The sequence below is a fragment of the Suncus etruscus genome, chromosome 15, assembly GCF_024139225.1.
Source record: "Suncus etruscus isolate mSunEtr1 chromosome 15, mSunEtr1.pri.cur, whole genome shotgun sequence".
NCBI classification, from domain to species: domain Eukaryota; kingdom Metazoa; phylum Chordata; class Mammalia; order Eulipotyphla; family Soricidae; genus Suncus; species Suncus etruscus.
This window is the reverse complement of record NC_064862.1, coordinates 43,657,059-43,683,580: the sequence shown is the minus strand read 5'-3', so window position 1 is coordinate 43,683,580 and position 26,522 is coordinate 43,657,059. Positions and strand designations below refer to the sequence as shown.

The 26,522-nt window shown below is 36.9% G+C and overlaps 1 protein-coding gene across 1 annotated transcript; it reads left to right on the top strand.

Moving 5' to 3' along the window:
• Positions 1–2,738: 2,738 nt before the first annotated feature.
• Positions 2,739–5,428, top strand: MAP10 (microtubule associated protein 10). Its single transcript, XM_049788964.1, has one exon. The coding sequence runs from the start codon at positions 2,741–2,743 to the stop codon at positions 5,426–5,428; it is 2,688 nt and encodes an 895-aa protein (XP_049644921.1). The 5' UTR covers positions 2,739–2,740.
• The last annotated feature ends 21,094 nt before the right edge of the window (positions 5,429–26,522 follow it).

Here is a 26,522-nt window from a genome sequence, read left to right as displayed (position 1 = left end):
AGTCACAGTCAGAATTTGAGGCAGGTGGTTTGCCTACAAAATCTGGGCACTTCACTATTATGCTCTGTAATTTCTTCATGTGTGTTTCTACCTATATAAAAAAAATTTGGCAGACAAGACAGCAGTTTAGCTGTTATAGTGAATATTATTTTATAATTGTTAAAGATTCACTCATTGCAATACCACTCATGGAAAGTCCCTGGGAAGAAAATTCATTCTCTCTATACAAATTATTATTCTGTGGATGCAAAATATGCTTGCAAAATAGGGATTTTTCTGTTTATTGGAGACAAAGAAATGCTAGTACTCTGCTGTGGGGGGAGAGGCCAAGAAATAAGGAGATTTCTGCAAGCTGGCCTTGAATATAAAAGAAAGTCTCTATTTAGAGACTTGTGTCCCTGCTGTTACGAGTGCAGGAGAAAGTCATCCAGGTCAAACAACCTGTCTAGGCTAATAGCATTGCCACAAGCATTGCAACTGCTATCTCTACATGCTTCCTGATTTAAAGATGCCATGAGCATTGTAACTGCTATCTTTGCATACTATCCAAGTCAATGATGCCATGTACCTTGTGACTATTGTCTCTGCATACCATCATGTTGCTGTAATGTCTAAACTGTATTACCCGCATTGTTTCCCACCTAAAGTTTACCCTTAAAAGCCTTGTCCCTACCTTCAATAAACAAAGTCCATTGCTCTGACAATGCTTCCCTGTGAATGAATGGTCTGTGGCTCAAAGTCTTCCCTCTCTTTCCTGAGTCTGGCCTGGAGGCCTCGGGCTGGCCTTACCCACCCTTGCATTGGCCTCATTTGGGGGCATGGCGCCAGAACCCTACACTCTGCTTGCATAGGCTACTACCTATGAAGACTTTTATCTTTTTTTTTGCCTCACAGGTATGCAATAAATAGCATATTCATTTCACTTGTGAATGTTTTAAATTTCTGTTCTATGTAACCCATCCATTTAAGCACAAGCTTTGATATATTCTTATACAGTAAGATTCTCAAATTCAATACCCTCTTTATGTAATGAAATGCAACCTATCTCCCATTTTTATTTCTTACCAAGTATCTCAAATTTTGACTATTTCAAAGTTCTGATGTGTTCTTATGAGCTTCAGCCTAATATAATTTAACCTTAAATTATTGTAATCTAGGTTGGACATATTTAGATATTATCCACTAAGTACATATTATAAAAATCCAAATAACTTTTTATTTTTGGTTTTTGGGTCACACATGGCAGCGCTCAGGGGTTACTCCTGGCTCTACACTCAGAAATCTCTCCTGACAGGCTCGGGGGACCAGATGGGATGCAGGGATTTGAACCACTGTCCTTCTGCATACAAGACAAACACCCTACCTCCATGTCATCTCTCCGGGCACCTTTTTTTCTTTTTTCTTTAAAAAACAAAAACAAAAACAGGGGCCGGAGAGATAGCACAGCGGTAAGGCGGTTGCCTTACATGCGGAAGGTCGCTGGTTCAAATCCCGGCATCCCATATGGTCCCCCGAGCCTGCTGGGGGTGATTTCTGAGCGTAGAGCCAGGAATAACCAGGAATAACCCCTGAGCATTGCTGGGTGTGACCCAAAAAAAACCAAAACAAAAACAAAAACAAAAAAAAACCAAAAAAACAAAAACAAAAACAAATAACTTTTAAAAAAATATAGTCTGTGCCTCCTTTTGTCTTGAAACCATTTTCCTAAGTAGAATATTTTCACCCAAGTGGCCAGTAAGACACCTGACAAAGACTTGACCTCTAGCACCACATATGATCCTCTGGTTACTTCCAGGAGAGATCCCCGAGCTCAGCAGGGTGTGGCCCCAAACCAAAACATATTTAAACCATAATTATCTCTCAGAGCACTTTAACCGTCTTCCAATCGATTGCTCTGTTTTGAACTTTTTAGTAAAAACTAGCCTTTGCGCTTTTATCACTACCTGTTTAAGTACTGTTGTGTTCACTCATATTTACAATACAATATATTATAATATATAATATAATCAACGTGCGAGGAATCAGGTGCAATTTCTTTCTGTGGAATTTGAGACAGTGCAGCAATTCTCCCCTGTCGGCCCGCCCCCGTCCACAAACGAAGCCCACAGGTTATTGCAAACGTCGGGGGAGGGAAAAAATGTGGGAAGCCAAATACAGATACTCCTCGCTTAACGACCTACCTGTTTAGCAACCGCTCTCAGTTACGACCATCTCTTCACCCTTATTATTTTATTTTAAATATCCTTTTTCTAATGTACACTCTACAGGCCAGTACTGTGGTTTGGGGTGCTTTGATGGACCTACTTTATACTCACTTTATGTTCTGTGATACTTTGCAGTAGTGTGTGCAAATTACACAACCTCTGCAAATGACAACAAGTGCAAGTTTGCAGTTTGCTCTTTCTCATTAGTTTACTTATTCAGAATACGGTATCGTATGCATATACTGGTACTACTGTATACAGTAAGGCAGTTCCTCACTTAACGACCAACTGGCTTAATGACCAAACAGAACTTGGTCGTTAAGCGAGGAGTATCTATCTGTCTATCTTTGCCTAGCAAAGCTCTCCAGAGCAGTCAGTCCAGGCACCGAATCAGGGCTTGCTTCTAATCTCGCGGGGGGGGGGGGGGGGCTGCTCCAACGCTTTCTTCTCTCCGTCTCTCTCGCGAGAACCCAGGATCCTTCGGCCGGGACTGCAGCGGCTGCAATCTCCAGAGCAACACCGCTGCTATAGCTTCCATGGCCGAGCAGCTTTTCTGCCTAGAATTGCTAGTTAACTGGATACAGCTCGAGGTGGGAAAATTGCAGCCACCGCCCGGGAAACAGGCCGACGAAGAGGAGACTTCATCTGTGCACAGGCCCCGGTGCCCCGTGGTGGCCTTCCGCCTGCTGGACTTTCCCACGCTGCTCATCTACCCGCCTGGCGGCCCAGCCACGCCCGCCCCGGAACCCAGGCCCGGGCTGCTCAGCTTCGGTCGCGGCAAGTCCTGCCTCTTTCGCCTGCACCCTGCCTCTCTGCACCGTTCGCTCCTCCGGACCCCCCTTTACACTTTACTTTTGCAACTGCTCCCTGGGCTTCCCACCCCGACTCCGCAGCTTCTGGGTAGCTGCAGTATTTCGTTAGCTGCCGCTGCGCGCAAAATTCTGGGATCCCCAGCATTAGGCTCCTCCCAGGGTGATCGAGGAAGTTTTCAGCTACATAATCAAGTAGGGGAGCATATTGGGGACATTGCTCTGAGCTACCGCCTGACTGTTTTGGGAAGCAGCTTGCTAGCACATCTTGACAGGCCTATCTCTGACAAAGGAGGCCAAGTAGAAGGTGTAGAGTTGCAGCAGGCCATAAAGATCAGTTCCCAAACCCAGCGGGAAAAACAGCCGTCAAGCTCGGACACTAGCCGAATCGATGCTGATAGGCCTATGGTGGATTTAAAGATTCAAAAAGCAAAGAAGGGCTCAAAGGAGATAGTTTTCCACCATAAGGCTAGCTCGGATAGTACTAGTTCTGTGGAAAATGGCAAAACCATTCGAGTTTGTGCAAATGTAAGGACCGTTAGTCACCCAAATCAAGAAGTAACAGAATTGGACATTGAGACCAATATATTTTGCCCTCCTCCTCTATATTACACTAACTTGACTCAAGAAAAGACATTTCAGGTACCAGGTAAAATCACCATTCAGCCTCAGACGACTCTATCTGAGGAACTGCCTGGTGCTTCTCCAGAAAAACAACTTGTAAATTCTTCAACACATGTTTACTCTTTAAAACATACAAATTTTACAACACCCGAGAATCCTCCAATGCTTCTTAATCCTCCACATGATCAGGATATAGGAGCAGATAATCAAACTAAATATCAACCTCAAACTGAACAAAATAGAATTAATCTAATAAATCAATTGCCATTGTTAAATGCATTGATGGTTGAGTTGTCCTTATTATATAACCAACCCATGGTAAATCCTCTTCATGTACATCCTCAATTGGCCTGGTTATACAGATGTGAGGATAAAAAGTCACCAGAATCTGCCAAATCCACATCTGAATCTAAATCTAGGAAGGATAAGCTTTCTGTGGGTGAGGATGAAAAGACAGTGCATCTTCAGAATAAAAAGAACCAAGTTGAAAACCTAAAGAATGATAAATATGTTAAAGAGAAAAATGCTGTCCCACCAAGGGTGCCAAGGGGGAAGCTTCTTTATGGTTTAACAAATACACTTAAACTACGTTTAAAGCAAACAAATCCTGCTATGCTAGCAGTACATGAAAAAAGAGAACAGTATAGAAAACTACAAGCACAGATGCTGGGTGCAAAACTCAGAATATCTTCTTCCAAAACTTTGAACGTTGCAAAACAAAACCAGAAGCCATATCAACTGCCTAGAGATAAAGATTTAAAATCAGATGCCTCTTTTGCTAAATACAGGGATACCTCAAAGCAAAGTAGTAGGGTTTTTGATTACCTCAGCTCAGAGAAAGAAAGTAAACTGAACCGTGCAACTGAAAAGACAGTTGACTGTGGTAAAAATAGAGTCAATAATTCATTGAAAGAAACTGTGAGTTCTGCAAATTCCATTATCCCAGAAAGGTTTACACATACAAATGTTTTTGAAAGAAAATTAGAAATGAAAGTACAAAGTCCTAGTGGTTTCCAAGAGATTGCAGTAGACAGAATTGTAGAAGATAAACAAATAAATGACGAGAAAACCAAAACCACTGATCATAACATTTTATTTGCTGATATGACTGAAGATGAAGTAAATAAAAACAGTTCCTCTGAAAGTATCTCACTGGAGTATTCAGATGATTTTACCAGCACTTGTTATTCTGAAGATTTCTATACAACTGTGGATACCAGAGTAGTTTTACCAGCTCATGACAGCAGTTCAAGGACAGATAGTCCCAAACACAGTCAATATAAAAGCAAATCTAGAGTAACAAGACTGTCCATAAGGAAAAATAGCAGTGAAAAGAGTTCTATTATTAACCCACCTTTTTCTGCTGGATCACCAGAACACTCATATAAAAGGTCTTATATTGCAAAATCTCAAAATAAAAGTTTGGAGGATGCTTCTAGTATTCCTAGCAGTGATTTATCTTCATTACCATGGACTGAGGAAAAAGAAATTCAGGAGGACCAAAATAATACACGTAATTATAAATTGATTAAGAGCAACCAAGATACCTCTGATAAATGTAAAAATATTAGTTCTAAATCCTCAGACAGAAGGCAGTCACCTCAGACATCTCAAGTGAGTTCTTATGTGCCATCAAATTTGTCAGAACTGAAATTTAATGTCCTGGATTTCAGCAGCACAGCAGAACACCTTGATGAAGACAGTGATGAAGTTGGTTCATTAAGTATTTCAAAGCATTGCAAAGATATTTGTGAATTAGTAGTAAATAAACTGCCAGGATATACAATGTAAGACTGTATGCTTTTTATGAATGTTTCATTTTTATAATTTGCAATTAGTTAAATAATTTTAATACTCCTATTTTTACTGCATGAATTATGTGACTCTTAACAGAAATAAATTTTTATTCCTGGTATGTTTAAACAGTACTACTATTAGCTTTTATAGTAGAGATTACTAAATCATATCATCTAGTTAGGTTTAAGTTACCAAGTCATAAGAATATGAAGTTATATTTTATATTAACATTCTAAGATATTGATCATTTACAATGAATTTATATAATTTAAAAATAATAAAGATAATTTCAAATATTAATGGGTTTTTAAATCATTTAACAGAAGACTTAACGGTGTGAGGAGAAATATATTAAATTAAGATATAAATTCTGCAATTATCAAAGCTTTTCATTTTATATAGCTGTGGAATTTTTTTTGGTGGGTAGGCAAACCTACACTTGCTCAGGGTTCCTGCTCTGTATCCAGGGATGATATGGGGTGCCAGGTATCAAACCTCAGCCATATTTATGCAAAGCAATTTACTGTATTATAATCCTATCCACTGTATTATGACTCTGGCACTATATATGAACTATATAAGGAAATCTTCCTAGTCATATAGACATTCCAGATCCTTAGTAAGTGAAGTTTTGTTATATTTTGTTATAGTGGTCTATGCTTTTACGAACTACCATTTATTTGATTTATCTTGTTAATGTTTATTTTATGGGAGGCAGGTCCTAAGATAGAAGGGACCATAATCTGAACAGAAACATTTTTGAACAAATAAATTCCATGCATTTTCCTAAGGTTAATGAAGGGGAGGAAGGAGGGAGGGAGGGAGGGAAAGAGGGAGAGAGGGAGGGAGGGAGAGAGAGAGAGAGAGAGAGAGAGAGAGAAAGAGAGAGAGAGAGAGAGAAACAGACAGACAGAGACAGAGAGACCTTAAAAATAAACCTGAAGAAAATCCTAGTTAGAGGGATATTTATTGAATTGTTCTGTCAGGTATAAATATCTTCCAGGAATGAGTCTAAAGTCTAGATAAGAAAGTTAAAATAAAGGTATATTTATACATTTTTTGTAATACAAACTCAACTTATTTCAAGTTACTTAATTTTTTAATTAAATGTTTAACATGTGAAAGTTTTTATGAAGTTCGGTGGTCATAATTTCATTGGTTGATGCCTAGATCTTATTTATTGAACATTATCTTTTAGTTTTTACATATATTTAATTTTTGGATGTATGAGGTAAAACTAAATGTTATGACAATTTTCTAATTAGGGGTCAGAGCTATAGCACAATGGGTAGGGCATTATCTTCCACACAGCTGATCTGGATCCTACCTGGGTTAAATCCCTGGCATCCTGGATGGTCCCTTGAGCCTGCCAGGAGCCATTTCTGAGCACAGAGCCATGAGAAACCCCTGAGCGCCATTAGGTGAGGCCCAAAAAATGAAAAAAAAAAATTTTTAATTATGTAGGCATCTTTTGAATTTAGATTATAGTAAGAGTTGAATGAAGTTGTATTTCAAAGAACAACATGAAAGAATAATCAGTATGAGGTTATTAGAGGGACTATAAAGTAATTTCCAAAAATAAAAAAAATAAAATAAAATAATTTCCTTGACTTGAATGGTAGATTAATGCTATAGAGTGGTAAAAATAAAAATTAAATTTGTTAGTTTAAAAAAAAGTCCAGGGGCCAGAGAGATAGCACAGGCGTAGGGTGTTTGCCTTGCAAGCAGCCAATCCAGGATGGACAGTGGTTCGAATCCCAGCATCCCATATGGTTCCCCCAAGCCTGCCAGGAGCAATTTCTGAGTGCAGAACCAGGAGTAACCCTGAGCACTGCCAGGTGTGACCCCAAAAAACGAAAAAAAAAAAGGTCCAAAATTATAAAGAGTTTCAAATGCTATGCATAAAAAATTGCTAAGAAATAGGTATTAGGAAACATTTCCTTTTTGAAAAATAAATTTCTTGATGCCGGAACAATAGTACAACAGTAGGGCATTCGCCTTGCACGCAGCTGCCCAGGACGAACCTTTGTTTGATCCTTGGGATCCCATATGGTCTCCCAAGCCAGTAGTGATTTCTGAATGCACAGCCAGGAGTAATCCTGAGTGTCACTGGGTGTGGCCCAAAAACCAAAAAAAAAAAAAGAAAATTTTTATTTTAAATGCCATGGTTTACCAAGTTGCTCAAAATAGTTATTTCTGGCATTTAATGTTCCAACGTCAATCCCACCACCAGTGTAACATTCCCTCCACCATTGTCCCCAACTTTCTATCCTCTTCCAAGTCTGCCTCTTTTTTGTTTGCTTTTTTTGTTTTCGGGTCACACCTGGCAATGCTTAGGGGTTAGTCCTGGCTCTATGCTCAGAAATCGCTCCTGACAGGCTCGGGGGACCATATAAGATTCTGGGATTCAAACCACAGACCTTCTGCACACAAGGCAAATGTGTTACCTCCATGCTATCTCTCCAGCCCTTGCCTCTTGAATAATTTTTAATTAAACAATGTCACAACTAATGGTAATGGAATTATTAAAAATCTATTAAAAGAAAATTTGTGGAAATTGTCATATCTTGCCATAAGGTCATTGAAGGTTTACTAAGCTGTTTATTGCTAGGTGAGCCTTCTGTTGTATAGAACATTTTCTATAAAGGAGCATCAGTTGTGGAAAGAGAATTAGTACAGTGAGCAAGGCACTTAACTTGCACACAACCAACCTAATATCAATCTCTGAAATCCTGTTTGGTCCCCTAAGCACTTCCAGGAGTGATTCCTAAGAGCAAAGCTAGGAGTAATCCCTGAGCATTGCTGGATTTGGCCACAAAACAAACAAAATGAGCATCATTCATGATATTGTGAATATTTTAAATTGTTGAAATAATTTCTTAGAAGTACAAATTATGCCACTAGAATATAGAAATATGCAAAAATTAAAGACCAATACTAAAATATTGATTTTTATAAATATGAAACTTACATCTGGAATCAAAATAATGTCAATCCTATAGTTAGTTATTCAGAAGATATTGATATACAAATTACTATCACTTTTATTTTGAGGAGACTAAAATACCAATTATCAGAAATAAATTCAACTGTTATATTCATTCAGTAGCTATTTATGGTGAAAGCAGGTAGGAAATTATGTATCTATTGTATAAGATAAAATAATTATTTAGAGGCTTTTATTTTTACCTTAAATGCAAAAGTGAAGCACTCAAGAAGCTTCTCTTTGAAATTTTGTCATAAATGTATTTTTATAAAATTTTGATACATTTTCTAGCAGTAGTGAATATACTTGTTTTCAAGTATGCAGTACTCATATTCACAGTCTATCTTCAAAATTTATTTTAATGGTCTATTCAGGCTTTTTTCCCATCAAAAAAATTCCACACCTCCACCCCCTCCATTCTCCTTGCAATGATATGAGAACTGAATCATAAACACACTTAGTTGTGGTTCTTACTGGGGACCAGTACATTTTGGTTTCAATACTTGTGCTATTTCAATTCCAGATCCCCATAGGGATCACACACTTGCAATGCTCATTAGTTATTGCTTGATTGTTGTGCTTAACATGCTTTTGCTTGTGGTTCTTGTCAAGGATTGCATATTTGTGGTATTTGAACACTCAGTCGCATTGCTCCCCAGGGATTGCTGCTTTAGTCGTTGTATTCACACTTGGCTGTGTGTGCCAGAGATTGCACTTTTTCTTTTGTTTCAGAGATCACAAATATTAGTACCACTGGAATAACGTTGACATAGGGAGTGCCTGAGATTGAAGTTGATAACTCATTCAAGCAAGGCATGTTCTTTACCACTAACCTCTCTACAGGCCCTTCTATATAAATTTAGTTTTAAAATAATATTGTAACATAGTTCTCCTGCAGTCTTATCTCCTTCTTGCTGAAAATTGTTGAGACAAAGTCATTTCAGGAGCAAGAATATGTCGTTTCTTTTTAAGATTAAATTGTAATCTATCTTTTTTGAATAGCACAAGCATCTATACTGTGGGCAAAGCTCAAATGAAGATGATTTAACAAGCTAAGTGTGTTAGAATCTACCTAGCAAGATTTTTTTTCTGGATTTAAAAAAATTATTTAAAGCACTGTGACTTATAAGCTCATAATTGAGATTTAAACATTTAATGTTTCAGCACCAATCTCACCACTAGTGTCAACCTGCCTCCACTAATATTCTCATTGTCCATGATAATAGGAACTTTTTTAAGTTTGGTTGTTAAGGTTCAGGTCTCGTGATTTCAGCGTCATTGACTCTGGATATTTAGTTCCTTCATTAACACCATCCGTTGTATTCCTGTATCCCCTAAAGTTCTATTCTCCATTATTTCACATCTGTCTTTCTCCCCTCCCTTCTGTTTCTTTCCTTCTTTTCACTATACTCGGGCCAAAATGTTCTAGGCAACCCCATTAAAGTCATTGCATTTCCTCGTGTATTTATTCTAAATGCCACATATAAGTGACATCATCCTATATCTTCCTTCCTCTGGCTTAATTCATTTAACATGATATCTTCCAGTTCCATCCAATTGTAGCAAATTGCACGATTGCATCATTCCTTAGAGCTATGCATTATTCCATTGTATATATGTACCACATCTTCACATTTCAAGTTTTGCTGCAGAAAAGGAAGCTGTCTGTCAAAGGTAAGTCTTGGGCTGGAGTAGTAGCACAGCGGTAGGCAGTTTGCCATGTACGCGGCTGATCCAGGATGGATGTGGATTCGATCCCGGCATCCCATATGGTCCCCCAAGCCAGGAGCAATTTCTGAGTGCAGAGCCAGGAGTAACCCCTGAACACCGCTTGGTGTGGCTCAAATAGAAAAACAACGAAAAGGTCACAAGTCTTGAATTATCATAAACTGATTCAAAGTGAACTGCAACAGGTCTTTGGTACTACTTGGAAAATATCACTGTGAACAAGAACTGGGTGTTGAAAGAAGGTAAAGCAATATGTGTGATATCAAAGTAAACCACAGTGCAAACCACAGTGCCTAAAGGAAAAAAAGGGAGAGTGTCTTCCATAAAAGCAGGCTGGGGTGGGTGGAGAACATTGGTGTGTACACTGGTGAAAGGATAAGTGTTGAAACACTATGAAATTCAACCATCAAGAACTTTGTAACTGCTATCTCAGAGTGATTCAGTTTTATAAAGACCAGGACCAGAACGATAGCAAAGTGGATATGGCGTTTGTCTCGCATGCAGCTAACCTAGATTTGATCCCTGGCATCTCACATGGTCCCCCAAGCCTGCCCAGTCACTTTTCTGACCATAAAACCAGGAGTAACCCTGGTGTTCTGCCAGATGTGGCCCCAAAACAAAACAAAATGAAATAAAAATTTAAAAAGAGCACTGCAGATGCATGCAGTACATTGCATTTTCTTCCAATCATGTACTTGTAGATGACATCTCCAGATAAGAACAATGATAATAAACTCTCATATTCTTCTATGATATTTTTTGTCAAATGAAGTCCTGTTTTTTGCCACTAAATTTAGTTGCACAGGCAGTTTATTGTGAAATTATAGTTAGAAATAAATCTTTTACTTGTCAAAAACATGGTCCACGACCATAATTTATAACAACTTTGTATTGTTTACACTTTTATTGTCATAAATTGTTGTTGGATCTAGAGATATGTTTTATATTATTTTAATTTGGAATAGAAATATGTTACAGTAAGAATTTGTAATCTGGGGCCGGTGAGGTGGCGCTAGAGGTAAGGTGTCTGCCTTGCAAGCGCTAGCCAAGGAAGGATCGCAGTTTGATCCCCTGGCATCCCATATGGTACCCCCAAGCCAGGGGCAATTTCTGAGTGCTTAGCCAGGAGTAACCCCTGAGCATCAAACGGGTGTGGCCCCCCAAAAAAAAACAAAAACAAAAACAAACAAACAAAAGAACTTGTAATCCAAAACTGGGTGAATTCTTCTCATTTGGTCAGGAAATGCTCTTTGGAAACTTGGACAACATCTAGAGATGTTCTGGGATTATTCCTAGAAGTGCTGGGATTAAAAATAGGGTGAGGAGGCTAGAGTGATAGTGCATCAGACAGAGCACTTGCATTAGGCCAACCTGGGTTCTATCCCTTGCATCTTATGTAGTCTCCTGAGCACCACCAGGAGTAATTAAGCATCTCCAGATGTAAGCAAAAAAAAAAAAAAAAAACCCTAAAAAGCAATTTAGTGTTGCAATATACAGGGCAAATGCCTTAACATCTCAATTTTTTGATACTTATTTTTTTAATAAATACTTTAATTGGATCACCATGAGATACACATTACAAAGTTGTTCATTGTAAAATAAAACCCATGAGTTGTGAGATCACCCCAGGCATGGTATTTCTAACCCCACACAGGAATCTAAAAAGCAGGGTAAGGGTGAAGAAATAATAAACCAAACCAATCAGGAGACAGTAATGGATACAGTGGCTTCTCCCTCATGGTATCTGCCAGAGCCAAAAGCTAGAACTCCTCTTTCTTTATTAAACAAATTCCCACCAGGAGGGGGAAGGTCATGTAATCCACGTAGGCTTTTACTTATCAAAGGAGAGATTTAAAGGAAAAGGAAGATGGGGATGCCTTTGTTTTTGCTTAATAGCTGGATGTCATCTTTCCAATCCACCCTTTCAGTTTAAAATAAAACAAATTGAGAAAACCTACCTTTGCTCTACTGTTCTTTACCAGAGATGGGAGCCCCATAAAAGTAATTTGTTATTTTGGGGCTGAAGCGATAGCACAGCGGTAGGGCTTTTACCTTGTATGCAGCCAATTCAGGATGGATGGTGGTCGGAATCCCGGCATCCCATATGGTCCCCAGAGCCTGCAAGGAGCAATTTCTGAGCGCAGAACAGGAGTAACTCCTGAATGCCACCAGGTGTGACCCCAAAACAAAACAAAACATAGTTGTTATTTTGCATAGGCATGTAAAAATTGGCTGCAAAACCATCAAAGGTCAGATTGTGCATACATATTCTCATTTTTTCCCATATCTTTTATACATCTCACAAAATATTTTTATAAACTACTCTGAACATAAATGTTAAAAATTTTCTGCAGATACAGTTAATTTTAAAATTATTACACAGCACTGTAATGAGTCTAGAACATCTGAGTTACTTTTCATAAGCTTCTTGAAACAATCATAAGAACATTTCTGCAGGTATATACAGTTTAAAAATAAGTTTGTTAAAACATTCTTATCTTATAATGAGCACTATAAGAGTCCATAGTATTCAAGTTCCTTTCCCAACTATTTCCATGGAAAAAAGATATTAGCTCTTTTTTTGTTTGTTTGTTTATGGGTCACACCCAGCAGTGCTCAGGGGTTACTCCTGGCTCTATGCTCAGAAATCGCTCCTGGCAGTCTCAGGGGACCATATGGGATGCTGGGATTCGAACCACTATTCTTCTGCATGCAAGGCAAATGCCTTATCTCCATGCTATCACTCTGGCCCCAACATTAGCATATTTTTTTTGGTTTGTTTTTTGGGTCACACCTGGCAGCACTCAGAGGTTACTGCTGGATGTGCACTCAGAAATTGCTCCTCCTTGCAGGCACAGGAGACCATATGGAATGCCAAGATTCGAACCACCATCTGTCCTGGATCGGCTACATGCAAGGCAAATGCCCTACCGCTATGCTGTCTCTCCAGCCCCACATTAGAACATTTTTGCAGACATAATTTGAGAATAAGATGCTACATACACAATCAAACACTGAGGCAATTGGGGAACATTCACTAGGATAGATGAGAACTATTAAAATTTAACAACATTATGCATTTTCCCAGAACTGTGAAAATAATATTAAAGCACTAAAGCTGGATACAAAATTTTATGTTTGCAGTGAGGTATAGAACAAAAACAATAGCTATAAAATCTAATAAAGGTAGAACATACAGTTTAACCAGCAATATAATAACTAATGCAATTAGGATTGAGATATTAACCTAGAAGAAAGTTGTAGTAGGTTCTTAACGCAGTTGTGCTTCTTTAGCTGGGCTTGGATCCTCCATCTTCTCCATTTTTTTCTGTGTTAGGCTGCTGAGGGATGGAAAGGCCTTTGATTCCTAGGCTGGAATCTGGGTGTGAAGATCCGCTCATCTCCCTATTATTGGTCCCCCTCAAAGGAAAATTTCTATTTGGCTTCTACCCTGTCTGTGAACTTGATAAGTTGTTGTAGGTTGAGGGGCCAAGGTCCTTGCACAAAGCACCTTTGGTAAGAAAAAGGTGGTGGACCTTGGCCTCTGGGATGCTGCTCAGTCTTCAGCTCTCTCCCCTTCACTGCCTACTTCTATCGCACCTGAGGGCATCTCTGCCAAGTTCAGGGCAGGGGCCATGTGCACTGATGTTCCAGTAAAGGGCACTGCGCGCTCATTCCAGTTCAAGGAGGCCATCATGGTGATTAGCCATCAGAAGGTCAAGGCACTTACAATCATTGGAGTCTTCTCGGGTTCCTGAATCCTGAGTCGCTGTTTGAGTGCCAGTTGCAAAGTAAAAATCTACGAGTTGTGAGGTTACCCCACACACTGTATCTTCAACCACAGGCAGATGAGTCTGAAGAAGTAGGGTAATGGCAAAGAAATAATAAGCTAAGACACTCAGGAGAAAGTAATGGAGACCCTCATGGTGTCTGCCAGAGCTAAAAAGAACTCCTCTTTCTTTATTAAACTAATTCCTAATACACCAGGAGGGGGAAGGCTTTTACATATCAAAGAAAAAAATTAAAGGAAGAAGATGGGAGAATGCCTCTTTTGGGTTTATAGCTGGGTGAATCTTATAGTACACGATTGAATTTCAGTCATACAATGTACAACACCCAGTGCATATTTCCCACCACAAATGTCCCTGGTTTCCCTCCAGCGCCTCTTTCCCCTGCCTGTTCTGTTCTGTGGCAGATAATTTTCTTTTCTCTCTCTCTCTCTCTCTCTCTCTCTCTCTCTCTCTCTCTCTCTCTCTCTCTCTCTCTCTCTCTCTCTCTCTCTCTCTCTCTCTCTCTCTCTCTCTCTCTTCATTTTAGCTTTCTTGATTTTTTTCCTTTTAGACCCTGTGGTTTGCAATATTGTTACTGAAGGGGTATCATGCATATCAATTTATCTCCTTTCTGTTCCCAGTTCTTGTCCAGGGATCATTTTCTATTGTCCTTGTACCATGGACTGGTCTTCTTGGTCCTTGTCTGTATTGTCCTTGGGTATTAATACCATACTATCTTTTTTTATATATATCCCACAATTGAATGCAACCATTATGTGTCTATTTCTTTCACTCTGACTTATTTTTCTCAACACAATACTCTCTATATCCATCCATGTGTAAATGAATCTCATTACTTCAATTCCAAACAGATGCATAGTATTTCATTGAGTAGATGTAGCATAGTTTCTTTATCCACTCATCTGTTCTTGGGCAATTGGGTTGTTTCTAGAGAGTGTTGCAATGAAAATAGGATTGTAGAGGACTTGTCTTCACTGTTTTTGGGGGGTTCTTAGAGCATATTCCTAGGAGTGGTATTGCTGAATCATACAGACTCTCAATTTCTAGCCTTAACCTTATGTACTATCTCTGGTCTCTGGTCTCAGATTCTTCTCCTATTTAATAGAAGAAAACTAGTTAGTTGGTCAAGGATCATGGTATTTTTACTAATTTTACTAGACAGCTAATTGCCTTGCTGGGAAGAAATAGAATTCAGAAAGAACAATATTAAGATGACAAGTCAGTACTAGGAAACTTTTCAATTTTTTCTGTTTTTTGGACCACACATGATAACACTCAGGATACTCCTTGCCATTCCCATGGGAATATGCCATATCCCATGGGAATAATGCCAGGGATGTAACCCAGACCTGCATATAAAGCATGTGAACCCACCAATTGATTTATTTCATTGGCTCCTCCTTTGTTCTTGAACTGTTCTTCTATCTCTGTTCTACTACTTCTATTCTAGAAATAAATTCTAATTTTAAAATTGTGTCAATAAATAAATAAAATTGTGTCAAAACAACAAATGCATTTTTATTTTCTAAAGAATATTTCCAAAATAAAGATATGAGTACATTATAATATAATATATTTCCAGAAAAACTGGAAATAGCAATTACTAATAATTCTTTCTTCCTTCTTTCTTTCTTTCTTCCTTACTTCCTTCTTTCTTTCTTCCTTCCTTTCTTTCTTTCTTTCTTTTTCTTTCTTTCTTTCTTTCCCTTTTTCTCTTTCTTTAATTCTTTCTTCCATCCTTCTTTCTTCATTTTTTCTTTCCCTTTTTCTTTCTTTTTTTTTTTTTTTTTTTTTTTTTTGGTTTTTGGGCCACACCCGGTGACGCTCAGGGGTTACTCCTGGCTATGCGCTCAGAAGTCGCTCCTGGCTTGGGGGACCATATGGGACGCCGGGGGATCGAACCGCGGTCCATCTCCTAGGCTAGCGCAGGTAAGGCAGGCACTTTACCTCGAGCGCCACCGCCCGGCCCCCTTTTTCTTTCTTTAATTCTTTCTCTGTCTTTCTTTTTCTCTTTCTTTCTTTTTTCCTTCTTTCTTTCTCTTTCTCTTTTTCTATTTCTTTCTCTTTCTGTCTTCTCTTCCTTCCTTTCTGTCTTCTCTTCCTTCCTTTCTGTCTTCTCTTCCTTCCTTCCTTCCTTCCTTCCTTCCTTCCTTTCTTGCTTGCTTTCTTTCTTTCTTTCTTTCTTTCTTTCTTTCTTTCTTTCTTTCTTTCTTTTTCTTTTCTTTCTTCTTTCTTTCTTTTCTCTTCTTCTTCTTCTTTCCTTTTTTCTTTCTCTTCTTTCTTTCTTTCTTTCTTTCTTCTTTCTTTCCTTCCTTCCTTCCTTCCTTCCTTCCTTCCTTTCCTTCCTTTTTTCTTTCTTTCTTTCTTTCTTTCTTCTTTCTTCTTTCTTCTTTTCTTCTTTCTTTCTTTTCTTTTCCTTTCTTTCTTTCTTTCTTTCTTTCTTTCTTTTTCTTCTTCTCTTTCTTTCTTTCTCTTCTTTCTTCTTTCTTTCTTTCTTTCTCTCTCTTCCTTTTTCTTTTTCTTTCTTTCTTTTTTTTTTTGGTTTTTGGGCCACACCCAGCATTGCTCAGGGGTTACTCCTGGCTGTCTGCTCAGAAATAGCTCCTGGCAGGCACGGGGGACCATATGGGACACTGGGATTCGAACCAACCACCTTTGGTCCTGGATCAGCTGCTTGCAAGGCAAATGCCACTTTGCTATCTCTCCGGGCCCATTTTTTTTTCTTTTTTAAAAAATTTTTCTTTCTATTTTAAAAAAACTTTGCTCTCACTTATCTGGAAATAAATAAATTATAGTCAACTATGTCAACTATGCAATGCATTTTCTTTAAATAAAGTAAAAAATCAAATCCAGGTTATTTAATTTTTTTTGTTTGTTTTTGTTTCTGGGTCAAATCCAGTAGCGCTCAGGGGTCACTCCTGGATCTATGCTCAGAAATGACTCCTGGCAGGCTCAGGAGACCATATGAAATGCTGAGATTCAAACCATAGTCCTTGTGCATGCAAGGCAAATGCCTTACCTCCATGCTATCTCTCCGGTCCCTGGGTTATTTAACTTTTAAATATATTTTTATATCTTTAAACATATTTTTTTCCTTCTTAAGAGGCACAAAAATGGGGGCTGGAGAGATAGCATGGAGGTAAGGCATTTGCCTTTCATGCAGAAGGTCATCGGTTTGAATCCCGGCATCCCATATGGTCCCCCGTGCCTGCCAGAAGCAATTTTTCAGCATGGAGCCAGGAGTATTCCCTGAGCACTGCCGGGTGTGACCCTAAAACCACACACACACAAAAAAAAGAGGCACAAAAATGAAAAGCAGGATAGTAAAAACATATAACTTAAAAACAATAATTAAGTATTTATTGTACATAAGAATTATTGTGGTTACAATGATGCGGTGACAGACCCACCAATCCAAAACTATTTTAAATATTTTTATTATTATTACTTTGCTTAGGAGACTACAATCTGCTGTTCTCAGTGCTTAACACATGACATTGTGTTCAGGAATCATTTTTAGACAGAGCTCAGACCATATTTGATGGGATCAAACACCTCTAAATAAAATTATGGCCCCACATAATTTTATATACATTTACTTACATAATATAAGAATTCTAGAACTAAATTTCTGAAGATTTCTGATGGCCTAGGATACTACAAGTCAGAATCAGTGGGATAAGACTGTTCTTTCAATAACTGGAATTGTGTGTCTATTCAATTACTGTTGCCTGGGAGAGAAAATGTGCTTATTCTTATAAACTAACAGTGTAATTAAGCTCATTAAATTACATTAATTAAAAGTAGAGTTGACAGTAATTCCCTTGAGAAAAATTATAGTAAATATATATCCAAAGACAAGGGAATGGATACTGAATAGCAAGATTGATAACTAAACACATCTAGAAGATTATTTAGGGAATAAAAAAAAGTCTACTATACAATTCTTGACCCAATATTTATAATGTGGCAATGAAAATTAGATTACAGGTATACTGGAAACTAATTACAAATAAAAATTAAGACTACAAGGAGCAAGAGCGATAGCACAGTGGTAGGGCATTTACCTTGCATGGCTGAACCAGGTTCTAGCCCTGGCATTGTACATGGTTCTCCAGCACCACCAGGAGTAATTCCTAAGCATAGATCCAGGAATAATTCCTGGGTATTGCAGGGTGTGGCCAAAAATAATTTAAAAATATTAATAGTATGTTAGCTGATCAAATAATCACTGTATCTCAATGGAAGAAACATTGCTATATCTTTGAGTATTTAGACAGATGCCACCTTTTCATTGAGTTGTTTAAACATGATGGTTTAAAATCTTTCTTCTTAAGGCCAAGAGCTTGTGTATTGTTACAGTGCATTCTTAGCATGTGAAGACCTGAGTTTGGTTCCTGGCATCACATAGTAGTACACAAATCATTGGGTTCAAGCCTGGAGTGCCTCCTTTCCCATCAAAACAGAGATAAATTATTATTCTAGGGAACCCAACCACAAAAAATTCTCTCTAATTCTTTTTACTTTTTGATTCATAAGTGTGACACTATATTTTATAATTATTTAGACCTTAGAAAGGTTTGTATAAAATATTTTGGTATTGTAATAAAGATAATAATTTGATTACTATTTCAAATTTTTCCATTAGGTTCCTTGCCTTTCTTTTTTACCCTTAAGCATATATAATGGAAAACATTTCTGTAATTATTCCTATGCTGAAACTTTAATCTTCGTTGTATAATTGAAATTTCCTCTCAGCTAAGTGGTTTTTCTAGATCCTCAATAGGGTACAACAAATCTGTTAATTATTTATCATTTACACAAAGGCAAAAGGAATGCATATGAACGCTTTTTGTTTGTGTGTATGTATAGTTGAGGGCCTTGCACACACATTAACATGTATACATATCTGAGCCTCCTAACAGAATTCTACATGGTTTTCTCTACTTGAACATTTAAACATGTGTTACATAGTTACTTGTTGAATGCATAATGTGTTAGACTTCAAAAATTTGTATTAAAATTTGTTAATAAATTGGCAAGTACAACATTAATATCTTTGTCCTAAAGAAGTTTACAGTCAAGAATCTAATGTGGAGACTCACCCAGAGCTATGGAAGCCAATTCCTGGAGAAAGCAGAGGCCATGGCAGCAGAGTCTATGGCTATGGAACCTGGAAGCCATGGAGTCATCTCCTAGGTAAGAGACAGAATTCAATAGTAAGAACCAGTAGAGCCACACCGCTCAGTTCCATGGTTGTGCACTCCTCCTAGTCAAGTAATGATACCGGAAATATAGAAAACACCACACTACAATCTCTACAATAGGGAAACAAAGCAGGCCTCCATCATGCATAGAGAATGAAGATGGTGGCTCTGATGAACCCCCTCCCCCACAGGCACACACAAAACAAAACCCAACCATCTAATTAGCCTCTCATATAAGGACTTTAGAGAAGAAATGTGGAAGATGTTCAGAGAACTCAAAGAAAGTATGAAATAAAATGAATGTGCCACAAGCAGATATGAGAGTAAAAATAAGAAAACTTCAAACTGAAATAACAGAGCTGAAAAACTTGGTAGGTAAAATAGAACCTCACTGGAAAACCTATTCAACAGAGTAACAGAGGCTCAAGATAGAAATGGTGAGCTGGAAGATGAGATGCATAAAAACTCCATAAAACAGAAGTTGAAAAAGAGCTTCAAAACAAATGATCAGACAATGATAAAAGTCCTCAAAGAATGTGAACATATAAAAATAGGAATCTTTGTCAAACTCAACAGAAACAACATAGAATCATTGGGGTCACAGGCACAGGAAGAAAACTCCTATAAAGTATCAACAATCAAAGACATCATTGCAAAGAAACTCTCAGAGCCAAAGAATACATGCAACCAACTCCTACATGCCCAAAGAATACCAGCAAAAAGAGATCCAAAAAAATATATATAGCCTAGCACATTCTAGTCAGAATGATAGATAGAAATGTAATACTGAAAGCAGCAAGATCAAAAAGCAAAATTACATTCAAAGGAGCATAACTAATATCTACCACATTTATCACAAGAAACCCTCAAGGCTCCTAGGCAGTGGTGGAATGCAGTGAAAAAACTCAATGAAATTAATGTGTAGCAAGAGTAATACACCAAGTTAGACATACATTCAGGTTTGAAAGAAGAATAACCAGCTTAATGGATGAACAACAGCTTAGAAACTTTACAGACTCAAAACCAGCCTTAAAGGGTGAATTGAAAGATATACTCTTAGATAAGTCAGACCACAAGGCACACCAAACTTCAACTAAAAGATGACAATAAATTCCATGAAAATCATCATTCTCAACATTTTTTGACTAAATGAACTAGTTAAAAGACACAGAGTGGCAAAATGGATTAAAAATCTGAATCCAATGTTTTGCTGCCTAAAAGAAACAGATCTGAATAGTCAGAATAAACAGACTTAAACCCAAAAGTTGGAGGACAATGATTTAAGCAAACATTTCTCTTCAAAAGGCCAAAGTGGCCATACTAATTTTAGAAAACACAGACATTAGACTTAAAAAAGTTATAAGGGACAGAGATGGACATTCCTTAGTGAACAAGGGATATGGACAGAAAAAATCACACTGCTAAATATATACACACCCAGCAAGGGACCAACAAAATATTTAAAACAACTGCTGACAAACTTGAAGGAAGATATCAATAGCAACACAATAATAGTGGGTTGTTAGAACACTGTATTCTTGAAACTCAATTATGAATAAATTTTATAACTTTTTACTCAAGGTGATTCAATAAAATATAATAAATAAATATAACATATATATGAAATATGACATGAAAATAATAATGAGATACATGCTCATTTACATTTTGTTCTTTATAATGCACAAATTAAAACTGGTTTTCTATAAACATAATGATTTAAATTTAAGTACAAAGTGATCTGAATACACACCATAGTGTAGCTCCTACTAACACCCCAAGAGTGCTAACAGAAGTTTTGTTTGTTGTGAGTTATGCAGCGAAAGCACAGAAATCTGAAGGTTTTTTATCTTCTGTTGTTTCTTAAAACAACAATATTTCAATATTTTGGAATTGCTGTCCGTAAGAAAAACATCCAACAAAAAAAAGTACTTCTGGGAAGATCTGACATAACTTATCTCAAGAGTAAATTTGGAAAATTGAACAGAAGTATTTCCTTTGTCTATATTCGTCCTCTTTTTCTTTCTTTCTTTCTTTCTTTCTTTCTTTCTTTCTTTCTTTCTTTCTTTCTTTCTTTCTTTCTTTCTTTCTTTCTTTCTTTCTTTTTCTTCCTTCCTTCCTTCTTCCTTCCTTCTCCTTCCTTCCTTCCTTCCTTCCTTCCTTCCTTCCTTCCTTCCTTCCTTCCTTCTTCTTTCTTCTTTCTTTCTTTCTTTCTTTCTTTTTCTTTCTTTCTTCTTTCTTTTTCTTTCTTTCTTTCTTTTCTTTCTTTCTTTCTTTCTTCTTTCTTTCTTTCTTTCTTTCTTTCTTTCTTTCTTTCTTTCTTTCTTTCTTTCTTTCTTTTTCTTTTTCTTTTTTCTTTTTTTTGAGTGGGGTGATCACACCTGCCTATGCTCAGAGGAAACTCCTGGCTCTGCACTCAGGCATCACTCCTGGCGGTTCTCAGGGGACTAAATGGAATACCTAGGATTGAAGCCTGGTCAGTGACATGCAAGGTAAACACCCTGCTGGATTTGCTATCTCTCCAGCCCCTCCTTCCCATTCTTATCTAAATTGGATCTTAAAATTATCAGTGGGATGAAACTAGATGGGCCTAATTTGATATTTTGGTTTATTTTTTCAAAAGAGCAAGAGACCAAGCAATTTAATTTTATGGATTACCATTTTCTGTGTCCCAGCACTCAAATTCTTGTTCTTGGTTTAGCAGCAAGGGAGACAAAAGAAGATCAAAATAATTTTTGTAAGGATGAATGGGTGTTAGTCTCAGTTAGTGTTCCTGTTCAATTCTATTAAGTTTTATCAAATATATATTCTATAAAAGGCACTGTGGCAGATTACTTAATATGGGAGCAAAAATCAATAAACTCTCAGCATGTAGATAGATAGATAGATAGATAAATAGATAGATAGATAGATAGATAGATAGATAGATAGATAGATGATATTCAGCACAGGTAAAGTTAGACTTATTTAATTATTTACTTTAAGCCTGTGTTGCCTACTGTCTTGCTATGATAGAATAAAAAAAAATCTCTAAAAAAATTCTTAGTCATTAAATTTCTTCTCAGTTGCGTAAATGCATACAGAATGTTCATCTGTGGTCATTAAAACCAGACCTTTTTTGTTATTTTATGAAATATCACAATAAAAAGTAAATGTGCATAGGATTAAATATACTTTAGGGATAATTGGATCAAGCCCATGACTACTTCCCTTTTGGTGACTGAAACAATTAGGAATGCTGAAGTTTTCTATAATCAAAGTTATCTGTCCCTAAATACATTTTAAAAAAATGAGAAAATAAGAAATTGTCTTGGTCTTCTCTGAGCACCTTGTTCTTTGGATGAATGACTAAGATAATTCCAGGCCCACTCACCCTGCATGCAAGTAAAATTCATCATCACTATGACCTGTACTAGAATTAAAACCAGTATGAGGAACAGCATTTAGATGGAAAAAAATATGACAACAATGAAATCTCAGATTTCACATAGTGCCATAATCTAACTCACATAGTATTTTTAAGCAGAATATGGCACTTAATTGAGAATAAGAAAAGGTATCAGGGTCTTGAAAATTTGGCATGATAAATTTCATATTAGATTTATATCATAGTGTAAATATGTGGATCTTGCATAACCTATTAGAACCCCCCCCCAAAAAAGAAAGAAATGAAGTAATCCAATCTAGAGACATGAATTATCCTGGCTATGTATATATATTCCATGAATACTTAAAAAAAACCCTTTTTATTTTTTTTTATTTTATCAGGGGCTGGAGCAATAATACAGTGGTTTGGGTGCTTGTCTTGCCTGTTGCTGAGTTGGGTTGGATCCCCAGAACACCATCTGGAGTGACTCCCTGAGTCAGAGCCATATGAATAGATCTGAGCATGGTCATAGTCCAAAAGCCAATTATTAAATACAATTATCAAACCACAGAAATTCACAGTTACTCAGAGTGGAAATTTAAACATACAAAGTTCCAGCAACAATCAACCAACCAATGTCAACTGTTGTCTATCAGTGCCCCCATGAAACCCCACATTTTCAGTTTATCACCTTAACAGCACGTTGTTAAATTCCGTTGTAATTTGGATCTCATGTATTCAGTGTTGTTGGCTCTGTGTTTTGAATATATTATCACCATATATCACTCCTCCATACCACCAATATGCCCAAAGTCTTTGACCACTGCCTTCTGCCACTTCCCAGCTACCTCTTCTTACTTTCCCTCTTGATTTTTTGCACCATGATTACAAACATGATTATAGTTGGGTTACAGTCACAAACAGAACATCCTCCTTCACCAGTAAAACATACCCCCTCCCACCTTCCCATCCCCTGCCTGTATTCAAGACAGGCATTCTAATACAGTTATTTGTTTTTAAGTTCAGTAAACTGTTTTTTTCTTAAAGGATAAGTGTTAAAAAAAAATACAATAGTAAAGGTGTGACAGTGGCAATCGCCGTTGTTTGCATAGGCCCAGAAAAATATGGGGAAAACAGGAAAAAAAATCCTTGGCCTGATTATAAGAAGGCCTCATGACCCCAGAAGTTTATTGGCATAAGACCAACTCTGGGCCCCAGGCATTCTTGATTTCTTTAATTACATGTCTTACTCCTACTTGTACTAGAGGCCAGGACAAATCTAGGTATTTGCTTTAACTAGACTGAATTTCCTCAGAGCCACTTAACCTATATACTACCAATAAGCAAGTTCATCCTTTGCCTTTCTTCTAGTTTATTTCAATTAGCATCATATCTTCTAATTACATCAAAGTTGCAAAAAACCTGCATGATTTTATGGTTGCTGGCAGCTGCATAGTATTATATATATTGCATAGTATCATATATATATATATATATATATATATATATATATATCACATCTGCATAATCTACTCATCTGCCATCAGATGCCTAGGTTGTTTCTACATCTTATCCATTGTACTAAGTACTTCAATGCATAATGGTGTGCATATTCCTTTTAAATTTTTTAAATTTAATTAAAGAGCAATGGCTTATAAATTATTAATAGGTGAGTTTTACTACACTAACACCACCACCATATTATTTTTGAATAGGTGTTTTTATAGTGGTATTGTATTTCATTTCAATTTTTTTGAGTTTACTGAGAGGTCTCCATATTGTTGTCCAGAGATATTTTTACCAGCAGTGGATGAGAGTTCTTCCCTACCTCACCCCTCATATTGTCACCAGAAATGAGACGTGAAATGATATGTCTTCTTTATTTAGATTCACCTAATAAAAAGTGATAATGGCAGTTTTTCAAGTGCCTATTGGCTATTGTCTGTCTTCAACACAGTAGTGTCTGTACATTTCCTTTCCCCATTTTTGCATTTGTTGTTGTTAATCTTTGCATTTTATGTATTCTGTATATCAACTCTTTATCTGAAATGTTGAGTGTGAATATTTTTCCCATTATGTTAACTATCTTTTTGTTTTAGTCCATACTTCTTTTGCTTGCAGAAACTCTTTATTTGCTATAGCCCTACTTATATATTTTTATTCTGTTACATTTGCCAATGGCAATATATCTTTGAAAACCAATTTGAGGTTCAAATCTTAGAGCATTCTTTCTATATTTTCTTCAGTAAAGATTATAGATTCTGGTCTGATGTCAAAGTCTTTGAACCAAAGTGAGTTGATTTTATGTAAAATGTGAAATATGAATTCAGCTTTAATTTTCACATGTGGTCAAACAGTTTTCCCAGCAACACTTGTTGAAAGGATATTTTTATTCCATTTTGCTGTTATAAGGTAGTATAATTATATATCCAAACCACAAAGTCAGCAACACTAAAAATATAAGATTTAAACTACAACAACCGAACTTATGTGCCTGTCAAGATGACAAGCTGGATTGATGCAAGGGAACTTGAGAACATTGATAGAGGGAAGTTGACAATGGTGTTCGAACTGGTGCTAGAACATAGTGCTCCTAAACTCAACTTTGTAAATCACAGTGTCTTCGATTTAAAAAATTTTAAATAAAATGAAACATAAAATGAAAAATAAAATAAAATATCAGTGTATCAAGTGCATTGACCCAGTTAGCCAGTGATGGTCATCTTCCATTCCCCAGTGCATTTAGGACCAAGAACACTACATCCAGCTGGGAAAGAACGGATCCCAGGTGGATGATCAGAGACAATTTATTCCATTTTAACAGTGCTTATGTAAGGCAAGAGAAGTTGGGATAATTCAGGGGCTAGGGCTAGGGATATAAAAGTGATATATATATATCATATATATATTATATATATATAATAGTGATAGGGCTAGGGATATAAAAGATATACACACATAAATATAAATAAATATAGATATAGGTATAGATATAGATATATAGATATGGCCAGCCAGCAGGATTTGAAGTGCCAAAGAAAATTTTAAACATAAATATAAACATTGGGGTTAGGAATATCACGATGGGTAATAATAATGGCCTCTAAGGTTGGTAGGTTATCTCCCTTAACCCTGAATTCTCCATGAGGGAGGAGAGATAGCCTGGAGTCAAGCCTGAAAGCAACCACAAATCATGGATAGATTGAGCCTCTCTTTGTGCTGTCCTTCCCTATCTTTGGAGCCATGTCTCCTAAGCTTTCTTGCCTCAAGGAGCAGCTATGGAACAGTTTCTCCATGGGGTTCCATCTGAAGCAGTTCAGGAACCGCATCAAAAGAAATTTCAACATGGAGTAATTTACTAACAAAAGACAATATTTACAATAAAGTCTTTTTCAACTAGAAAGATCTTTAACTTACCATGTTGTGCCAAAGTACTCAGAATATTCTTAAAATTTGTGTATATACAAGCAAAAATTTTAGGTCAACTCTTCTGACAGTTGATTCCTAATATAAATCTACTCACTATTTTTAGGTCATTCTGAATATAGCATTAAGTCCCAACTTACTACACAAGGTTTGGCACTAAAATCACAAGATATAAAATAAGTATTCAAGGCAGTTGTCGGGTGTAAAAAATCTGTAACTGAATAGATTCCTTCAATAAAACAAAAGCAATACTTTATATGTTTTGAGGAGAGAATAGCTGAAGAATTCTTTAAATAAAAAGGGGTCTGTGAGGGTCCCTATATTTTATTAGTCTTTTAATATATAGGCCTTGAAGGTATTTTGTTCCTCCTTTAGGTCATTTCTGCTCAATTATGGGACATAGACAAATCCATTTCCTTGGTTCTTATGTTCAACTAGAAAATACTTCCAAAAATATTAAATGAACAAAAAAATATGACAACACTAAAGCACAATAATCTACTCAGGCTTAGAAACACATTTTTTTATTCTGCAGTAATGAACTCATTTATTAAACCACAAATCCATTTCATCCACAGTTTCC